The sequence below is a fragment of the Pseudophryne corroboree genome, chromosome 2 (assembly GCF_028390025.1).
Source record: "Pseudophryne corroboree isolate aPseCor3 chromosome 2, aPseCor3.hap2, whole genome shotgun sequence".
Lineage (NCBI taxonomy): Eukaryota > Metazoa > Chordata > Amphibia > Anura > Myobatrachidae > Pseudophryne > Pseudophryne corroboree.
This window is the reverse complement of record NC_086445.1, coordinates 14870054-14880772: the sequence shown is the minus strand read 5'-3', so window position 1 is coordinate 14880772 and position 10719 is coordinate 14870054. Positions and strand designations below refer to the sequence as shown.

The 10719-nt window shown below is 42.9% G+C and overlaps 1 protein-coding gene across 1 annotated transcript; it reads left to right on the top strand.

Annotated features, from left to right (window-relative positions):
• Positions 1 to 3136: 3136 nt before the first annotated feature.
• Positions 3137 to 7814, top strand: LOC135050453 (olfactory receptor 52K1-like; the record flags this gene model as incomplete). The annotated part of the gene is made up of 2 exons (XM_063956945.1): positions 3137 to 4040; positions 7792 to 7814. Coding segments are annotated over exons 1-2 (927 nt in total), but the record flags the coding sequence as incomplete, so codon positions are not given.
• Positions 7815 to 10719: the final 2905 nt, after the last annotated feature.

The window sequence follows — 10719 nt, the reverse complement described above, 5'->3', positions numbered from 1 at the left end:
TTGACAGGAGTCAGGGGGGTCCTGGCAGTCGGGGAAAGGGGTCCCATGTGTAAAGATGGGACCCCTTTCAGTGCGTGGTCGGGTTTCCATTTTATTTTTTTGCCAAGTACGTGGATTATTCAAAGGTCGGATTCTACACTGGATTATGTGAGTATCATTTTTTTCACAGGTACCCCAAGGATTCTACATGGAGAAGAGGACCGAGCCACGTGGGAACATAGGTAAGTATGTATGTATGTATGTATGTATGTATGTATGTATGTATGTATGTATGTTGGTGTGCATGTATGTAATAAACGTATACTTTCACGGTGTGTGTGTCCTGTTTTTTTAGTAGTAGTACTACAGGTACCAGCGGGCTCGGTTTTCCACCGCATGCTGGTACTTGTGGTTCTCCAAGTACCAGCTTGCAGGGGAGGCTTGCTGGGACTTGTAGTACTGCTAATAAAAACAATATTCACATTTTTTCACAAGGCTATCAGCCCCCCATCCGCCGCCCTTGGATGGGGGGGACAACCTCGGGCTTCACCCCTGGCCCTTGGGTGGTTAAAGGGGGGTACCCCTTGATTTAAGGGGTTCCCACTCCTCCAGGGTACCCCGGCCAGGGGTGACTAGTTGGGTATGTAATGCCAGGGCCGCAGGGACCAGTATAAAAGTGTCCCCCGGCTGTGGCATTATGTACCTGGCTAGTGGAGCCCAGTGCTGGTTTCAAAAATATGGGGGACCCCTACGCTTTTTGTCACCTGTATTTTTGGAACCAGGACCAGGCGCAGAGCCCGGTGCTGGTTGATTAAATATGGGGGAACCCCTGTCATTTCCCCCCCCCATATTTTTTCAACCAGGACCGGCTCAAAGAGCCCGAGGCTGGTTGTGCTTAGGAGGGGGGACCCCACGCAATTTTTTTCTCAGTTTTTACACTAAACAGACCCTTTCCCATAGATAACCATGCACAGATCTCACTGATCCGTGCATGGTTATCCAAACTCGACTGGAAAAAGCAGGTCTATTTTTTTGCTGCTTTTTTTAACGATTCGAAAAAAAACAGACCCGCACTTGAGCACTCAGAAACTAACACCCAAATACGAATGAATAGTGAATGCACGTATTGTATGAAATATCAGCCGCGTTTGACCGATGGTCTATTCATTCGTATTTCGGAACTTTGCAAATCAAACCATTACGAATAGTCCAAACACTGCCGAGATTGGTGCTTAGTGAATTCCCGGATTGGGACTTAGAAAAAAAAACACAAATCGGACAAACTCGAATTCTTAGTAAATATTGGCCACTGTCTCCATAACCTCACACACATGCTGCCTCCATAACCTCGCACACATGCTGCCCCCATAGCCTCACACACATGCTGCCCCCATAGCCTCACACACATGCTACCCCCATAGCCTCACACACATGCTGCCCCCATAGCCTCACACACACCATGCCCCATTTTATTTATGTACTTATTTATTAGCAGTTTCTTATATAGCGCAGCATATTCCGTTGCACTTTACAATTAGAAAAACAGTTATAGAACAAAACTGGGCAAAAAACAGGCAGACACAGTGGTAGGAAGGCCCTGCTCGCAAGCTTACAATCTATAGGTAAATAGGCATTGATACACAAGGATAGATGCTACCTGTTACATAATGGTCCACCAGATTACTAGGTTCTTAATGGGTTGTGTGATATGATCACCCAGCAATGTTGGAAGACAAAATGTGAGGTTATGTGTACTGTACAGAGAGGATGTGATTATATAGGAAAGCATTGAAGGTTATGTGGGTGGATCTGGAATTTGATAGGCTTGTCTGAAGAGGTGAGTTTTCAGGGAACATTTAAAGGTTTAGACACACACACACACACACACACACACACACACACACACACACACACACACTGCCCCCATAGACACACACACACACACACACACTGCCCCCATAGACACACACACACACACACACACACACACACACACACACACACACACACACACACACACACACACTGCCCCCATAGACACACACACACACACACACACACACACACACACACACACACTGCCCCCATAGACACACACACTTTCTCCCTTGCAGGTCACACTGCTCCGGCACACAGCCCTCCTCACAGATCACACTGTCTCCCCCTCACATACTCTGGCAGTGAACACTTTCTTGCTGTCCTTGAAATCTCCTCACCTGCCAGGATCCTTCTCTGCAGTGGCGCGTTTCCACAGTCCACAACTAAATAATTACAGGGGGGTCCCTGAGCGTGTGGGACTGTTACTGGGTGGTTCCAACCCTTTCTCCAGTCACCTGCCACTCTGACTTCCGCTGTCTGTCGCTACCAGTGGTCCTGCCCCCAGCTGCACCTGCACTCTGAAGTTAAGAAGTCCTTCTGGTGATGGGGATATCTCTAGCAACTGTTCAGGTAGAGGCCGGTGGTACGATGGCCCTGTCAGCCCATACATTCCCTGACTATGGAGGCTGCTTTTGTGAGTGAGAATGGGAACTGCAGCAGTTATTTCTGATATCTCCTGTGGTCCCCAGAACACACATTTGGGGGAAACTTATATTTGCTGGTAACCACTGAGCCACCATTTTTCCTGGATGTCCAGCAATTCTTCATTCATAAACGGTCCCATTGGTCAGCAATCTCCTGCTGTGGTTTATTTTTGCTTTCTGCGCAGTTGTAATATTTCAAGTTTTAGTGTTGCCCATTGGGGGGGGTGGGGGCAGTCAATTACCGGCGCTAGTGATGGGACCCGGTGGGGTGGAGGCATTGGCAAGTGCATACATACTTGCCGATGCCGGCAGTGAGTTTACTGCCATACTCCTCTCCACAGCGTCCACCAGTCTCCGCTGTGCCTGTGCAACCAGCAAATTCCCTTTCTATTGCCGGCTTGCTACTTTTTTGCTCTTTGCGTCTTCACCGAGCTGCAGCCTCCTAGATTACATTGGCTCCTATAGAATCAGGGGTATCACATCTGTAGAGTTAAGTACGTTATCATATTCTTCAGTGGATCTTGGTTAGTCTTATTGTTACAGGAATGAGGGTTTACCTGGCTGTCATTAAGTATTTGCGCCTCATGTTATCTCACTATGTTTCTTTTCCCCCAGGGTCACGTTGAAATCATCAAATGTCAAATATCACAATTTCCCACCCAACATTTTTTAAGCTACTTGGGATTCCTGGCCTGGAATCATCCTACTTCTACATAGGATGTATCTTCTTCTTGGTGTACGTGATTTCGGTGATGGGAAATATTACCCTTCTCATCATCATAAGAATAGACCAGAGTCTCCATCATCCCATATACTTCTTTCTCTGCATGTTGTCATTAGTAGACCTGGCGTTGACCACCGCCACCACGCCCAAGGTTGTTGGAATCCTTTGGTTCAACTCCCAAGAAATTTACTTTGAGGCCTGTCTGATGCAAATGTTCTTCATCCATTCCTTTGCCACCATGGAGTCCGCAGCTCTTCTAGCCATGGCATTTGATCGATATATCGCCATCTGCCATCCTCTCCGGTATACTACCCTGCTGACCAATCAGCTTATTTTTTCTATCGGTGTCGCTTTGGTGATTAGAGGGGTGTTATGTGTAATGCCGCTGCCTATCCTTTTCCTGAGACTGTCCCTGTGTAATAACAGTGTTATCCATCATTCTTTCTGTGACCACATCGCTGTGGTGAAGTTGGCTTGTTCCGACACAAATCTCAATAGTCTTTATGGATTAGTGGTGGCAATGCTCATTGTTGCCCTAGACTTGGTCTTCATCTGGTCCTATATCCTGATCCTCCATGCTGTGTTTCAGTTGGCCTCCAGAGATGCGAGATCCAAAGCTCTTAGTACATGTGCCTCCCATATTTGTGCCATTGTTATGTTCTACCTCACTGTTGTCCTCTTATCTGTGGTCCAGAGATTTGCAAAAAATGTTCCTCTTTACATTGTTATCTTGTTGGCCAATGTCTACCTGATGCTGCCACCTCTGACGAACCCCATTGTGTACGGTGTGAAGACCCAACAAGTTCGGAATAGAATAAATAATTTTATACATTGTGGGGTCCAAAAATTATGAATGACTGCATGATTGGACCTGTTCAGTATCTGTAAAAAATATTTTTGATGCACAACTTGATTTAATATGGAGTGTCTCTGTCTTTCAGGACCGTGGTAATAAGTCTCAGAAATGTATTATATGCCCCTGGACTTCTGCCCCTACTTTTCCACCATCTTGGGGGTTGCCAAACTGATAGCACCTCTTTTAGGAAAGTATTACACTTCCTTTAGACTCTCCTTAGGCACAAGTTTGGACACATGCCCAAGATATTATTTCCTCCCATATTTAAATATTCCAGTCCATAATTATTATTTTTTTTTTTTTTTTTAGCAGATTTAATTTCTTTTCTTTTTTTTAAACTCGAACAGGTTTGATCATATTCCATCTGGTTCAAGAGTATTTGAGCCCGGTCAAATTTTCATGCTTAAGTTAAATTTTAAATATTTTGTATGTTTTTTGAATTGCGTTATTCTAGTTTAAAATGACAAACATCTTATACAAGCACAATTTTAGAACCTACAGTTCTAAGCAATGTCTCTTGACGATTATGAAACAAATTTGTTCTTGGCCATAGAGCCAGTAAAATTACAACAAATTTCAAACCGGTTCAAAATTGTAATCTTTAATTGTCAGCTACTGCCTACTGTAGGTCTGAGAGCCATGTCCTGTGGCTGATCACGGGGTCTGTACTATAGATCTACAATGTCTAAGTCGTCAGTCAATAGGTCGACACCATATGGTTGACATGACAAAAGGTTGACATGGACAAAAGGTCGTCATGTGAAATGTCGACACTGGAAAATATTGACAGGTTCAAATGGTTGACATGGCAATGGTTTTCGGTTTTGTTTTTCATGTTTTTAGACTTTTTCCATCCTTGACTATCCATGTCACAAATCATAACCTTTAGTAACCTTGTGTTGAGTGAAGTGGGATACGTTCGTTAGGTCGACCCAACATAGGTTGACAGTCATTGGGTTGACCACTGAAGGTTGACATTGGCATTAGGTCGACATGCACTAGGTCAACATGGCCATTAGGTCGACATGTACTAGGTCGACAGGTCAAACTGTGAACATGAGGTTTTTTTTTTTTATAATTTTTGGATTTTTTTCATACATAACGATCCAGGTGGACTACGATTGGAATGGTATCCTGTGCTGAGCGAAGCAGTAGTGAGGCACCTTGCCCGAAGCATGGCAAGCGAAGCATGCAAGGGGACACGGTGCACTAATTGGGGTTCCCCGTCACTTTACGGAGAAAACGACACCAGAAAAAGTACAAAAACTCATGTTGACCTTTTCACCTGATTATTGGGTTCTTATTACGCTCTATGCTTTTAGATTGTGCCACTTATTAGTAGCACCGTGTGTGTACATGTGTAATAATGTCCCACGTGTCAGTAACATCATCATCATCATCATCATCATCAGATAAATATAGTGGTGAGTCTATAACAAAATGTTGTGGCCCAAAAACAAATTGCTAAATATATTTAAAATTATTATTGCTGTCAATCATATTCTTTAAAAATATATACAACATTTAGTGGTTGTGTAAGTTCAAATATTTTGAAAAAATTACACAATTTACTTTAATGGCAACAATTATTATTCAAAATGAAATCTCTTGTCCTTTAGTATAACCCTTACACAAACAACACACGTGTGTATTCAACAAAATAGTCTTTTTTTTATTTTATTAAGAAAACGCTATTTTGAAACCACTTTTGCACCAGTCATTGTAACGTTATTTGTTGTGGTAGAACATTTAGCTTTAGTCTGAAGACAAAAACAGGAAAAGTTATTCTAATTAAATGAATAATTATCATGATGTCATTTTGCCTTCATCATATCTTTCATAATCTGTTGTATCTCCAAATCATGTTAAAATAAATACCTCCCCATGGATACAGTAGGAAACATCTAATAACATAAACTGACTGCCAAGAGATTTTTACACCAGTTGAGTTTAATCCATAATACGATGTGTTTTTGTAAAATATAAATTGTGTGTTATTTTTAGAGCTGTGAAGGTGCTGATCTGCTCGGTTCTTATCGCCAAATTACCGCAAGTTCAGCTTTTTCCAGATTTTTCTATTGGCTATCCAAAACACATGACAGCTGGATAGCCAATAAGATGCCGTTCTGAGATCTGAGTAAATCTAGGTAAATCCGAACCCGCACATCTCCAGGCATTTTTAATAAATGTTCCTTATCTGTGCTTGTCTGGCACGCTACAGATTTCTTCTTGTATCCTGGAGCCACGCAAACCAGATAGAAATATGCAAAAGTATTGTATGAATAAAAATTGTCCATGTGTGTTTTATTGTGTTGGTGCCACATTCTCTTTCAGTTGTGCTGTGAATGATGAATTCGCCAAAAGGATTCATCAATATCCCAGGAGAATATGGGGCACTACACATCTCGTAGGTTCCAATTTTCTGGAACTGATTTTTTCTGGAACTGATTGAGGTCGGAAGGGGTTCCGACCTATTCAATGTCGGACCTTTTCTTCTGGCAAGTCGGGAAACCCGACTTGTCAGAAGAGTGTCAGAATACACGGGGATCGGCGACTTCAGCCGCTGAGCCCCGTGTATTGTCAGGTTTTAGCCCAGTTTCCGACAATGTCAATCCGACTTTAAAAAAAGTCTTATTGACACTGTCGGGATCGGGCCAAACCTGTTGGGTTTGGCTCGGCATTGAATAGAGTGCTGTCGGGTCCTTTCCATCATAAAGGGCCCGACAGCTATTGAATACAGCCCTAAATTTAAATCAGCAATTTGTTTTAAGGCAAAATTAAGTTGGATTTTCCTTAGAACAAATTTCTCCTTTAAATTTAACAGCTGTATCGCCCGAATCTTTCCAGCAAATCAGAACCTGTTATACATATTAGAGATGAGCGGGTTCGGTTTCTCTGAAACCGAACCCGCACGAACTTCATGTTTTTTTTCACGGGTCCGAGCAGACTCGGATCCTCCCGCCTTGCTCGGTTAACCCGAGCGCGCCCGAACGTCATCATGACGCTGTCGGATTCTCGCGAGACTCGGATTCTATATAAGGAGCCGCGCGTCGCCGCCATTTTCACACGTGCATTGAGATTGATAGGGAGAGGACGTGGCTGGCGTCCTCTCCATTAGAAATTAGATTAGAAGAGAGAGAGAGATTGTGCAGAGTCAGACAGAGTTTACCACAGTGACCAGTGCAGTTGTTGTTAGTTAACTTTTATTTATTTTAATATAATATATCCGTTCTCTGCTATATCCGTTCTCTGCCTGAAAAAAAACGATACACAGCAGCAGCCAGTCACACAGTGTGACTCAGTCTGTGTGCACTCAGCTCAGCCCAGTGTGCTGCACATCAATGTATAAAAGGCAAAGCTTATAATAATTGTGGGGGAGACTGGGGAGCACTGCAGGTTGTTATAGCAGGAGCCCCCAGGAGTACATAATATTATATTAATTTAAAATTAAACAGTGCACACTTTTGCTGCAGGAGTGCCACTGCCAGTGTGACTAGTGGTGACCAGTGCCTGACCACCAGTATAGTAGTATATTGTTGTATGTATTGTATACTATCTCTTTATCAACCAGTCTATATTAGCAGCAGACACAGTACAGTGCGGTAGTTCACGGCTGTGGCTACCTCTGTGTCGGCAGTCGGAACTCGGCAGGCAGTCCGTCCATCCATAATTGTATTACAATATATACCACCTAACCGTGGTATTTTTTTTTCTTTCTTTATACCGTCGTCATAGTGTCATACTAGTTGTTACGAGTATACTACTATCTCTTTATCAACCAGTGTACAGTGCGGTAGTTCACGGCTGTGGCTACCTCTGTGTCGGCAGTCGGCAGGCAGTCCGTCCATCCATAATTGTATTATTATTATAATATATACCACCTAACCGTGGTTTTTTTTTCATTCTTTATACCGTCGTCATAGTGTCATACTAGTTGTTACGAGTATACTACTATCTCTTTATCAACCAGTGTACAGTGCGGTAGTTCACGGCTGTGGCTACCTCTGTGTCGGCAGTCGGCAGGCAGTCCGTCCATCCATAATTGTATTATTATTATAATATATACCACCTAACCGTGGTTTTTTTTTCATTCTTTATACCGTCGTCATAGTGTCATACTAGTTGTTACGAGTATACTACTATCTCTTTATCAACCAGTGTACAGTGCGGTAGTTCACGGCTGTGGCTACCTCTGTGTCGGCAGTCGGCAGGCAGTCCGTCCATCCATAATTGTATTATTATTATAATATATACCACCTAACCGTGGTTTTTTTTTCATTCTTTATACCGTCGTCATAGTGTCATACTAGTTGTTACGAGTATACTACTATCTCTTTATCAACCAGTGTACAGTGCGGTAGTTCACGGCTGTGGCTACCTCTGTGTCGGCAGTCGGCAGGCAGTCCGTCCATCCATAATTGTATTATTATTATAATATATACCACCTAACCGTGGTATTTTTTTTTCTTTCTTTATACCGTCGTCATAGTGTCATACTAGTTGTTACGAGTATACTACTATCTCTTTATCAACCAGTGTACAGTGCGGTAGTTCACGGCTGTGGCTACCTCTGTGTCGGCAGTCGGCAGGCAGTCCGTCCATCCATAATTGTATTATTATTATAATATATACCACCTAACCGTGGTTTTTTTTTCATTCTTTATACCGTCGTCATAGTGTCATACTAGTTGTTACGAGTATACTACTATCTCTTTATCAACCAGTGTACAGTGCGGTAGTTCACGGCTGTGGCTACCTCTGTGTCGGCAGTCGGCAGGCAGTCCGTCCATCCATAATTGTATTATTATTATAATATATACCACCTAACCGTGGTTTTTTTTTCATTCTTTATACCGTCGTCATAGTGTCATACTAGTTGTTACGAGTATACTACTATCTCTTTATCAACCAGTGTACAGTGCGGTAGTTCACGGCTGTGGCTACCTCTGTGTCGGCAGTCGGCAGGCAGTCCGTCCATCCATAATTGTATTATTATTATAATATATACCACCTAACCGTGGTTTTTTTTTCATTCTTTATACCGTCGTCATAGTGTCATACTAGTTGTTACGAGTATACTACTATCTCTTTATCAACCAGTGTACAGTGCGGTAGTTCACGGCTGTGGCTACCTCTGTGTCGGCAGTCGGCAGGCAGTCCGTCCATCCATAATTGTATTATTATTATAATATATACCACCTAACTGTGGTATTTTTTTTTCTTTCTTTATACCGTCGTCATAGTGTCATACTAGTTGTTACGAGTATACTACTATCTCTTTATCAACCAGTGTACAGTGCGGTAGTTCACGGCTGTGGCTACCTCTGTGTCGGCAGTCGGCAGGCAGTCCGTCCATCCATAATTGTATTATTATTATAATATATACCACCTAACCGTGGTTTTTTTTTCATTCTTTATACCGTCGTCATAGTGTCATACTAGTTGTTACGAGTATACTACTATCTCTTTATCAACCAGTGTACAGTGCGGTAGTTCACGGCTGTGGCTACCTCTGTGTCGGCAGTCGGCAGGCAGTCCGTCCATCCATAATTGTATTATTATTATAATATATACCACCTAACTGTGGTATTTTTTTTTCTTTCTTTATAATGTCGTCATAGTGTCATACTAGTTGTTACGAGTATACTACTATCTCTTTATCAACCAGTGTACAGTGCGGTAGTTCACGGCTGTGGCTACCTCTGTGTCGGCAGTCGGCAGGCAGTCCGTCCATCCATAATTGTATTATTATTATAATATATACCACCTAACCGTGGTTTTTTTTTCATTCTTTATACCGTCGTCATAGTGTCATACTAGTTGTTACGAGTATACTACTATCTCTTTATCAACCAGTGTACAGTGCGGTAGTTCACGGCTGTGGCTACCTCTGTGTCGGCAGTCGGCAGGCAGTCCGTCCATCCATAATTGTATTATTATTATAATATATACCACCTAACCGTGGTATTTTTTTTTCTTTCTTTATACCGTCGTCATAGTGTCATACTAGTTGTTACGAGTATACTACTATCTCTTTATCAACCAGTGTACAGTGCGGTAGTTCACGGCTGTGGCTACCTCTGTGTCGGCAGTCGGCAGGCAGTCCGTCCATCCATAATTGTATTATTATTATAATATATACCACCTAACCGTGGTTTTTTTATACCACCTAACCGTGGCAGTCCGTCCATAATTGTATACTAGTATCCAATCCATCCATCTCCATTGTTTACCTGAGGTGCCTTTTAGTTCTGCCTATAAAATATGGAGAACAAAAAAGTCATGTGCTGATTGGGGAGGGTTTTTTGGAAGGGACATCCTGCGTGACACTGCAGTGCCACTCCTAGATGGGCCCGGTGTTTGTGTCGGCCACTAGGGTCGCTAATCTTACTCACACAGCTACCTCATTGCGCCTCTTTTTTTCTTTGCATCATGTGCTGATTGGGGAGGGTTTTTTGGAAGGGACATCCTGCGTGACACTGCAGTGCCACTCCTAGATGGGCCCGGTGTTTGTGTCGGCCACTAGGGTCGCTAATCTTACTCACACAGCTACCTCATTGCGCCTCTTTTTTTCTTTGCGTCATGTGCTGTTTGGGGAGGGTTTTTTGGAAGGGACATCCTGCGTGACACTGCAGTGC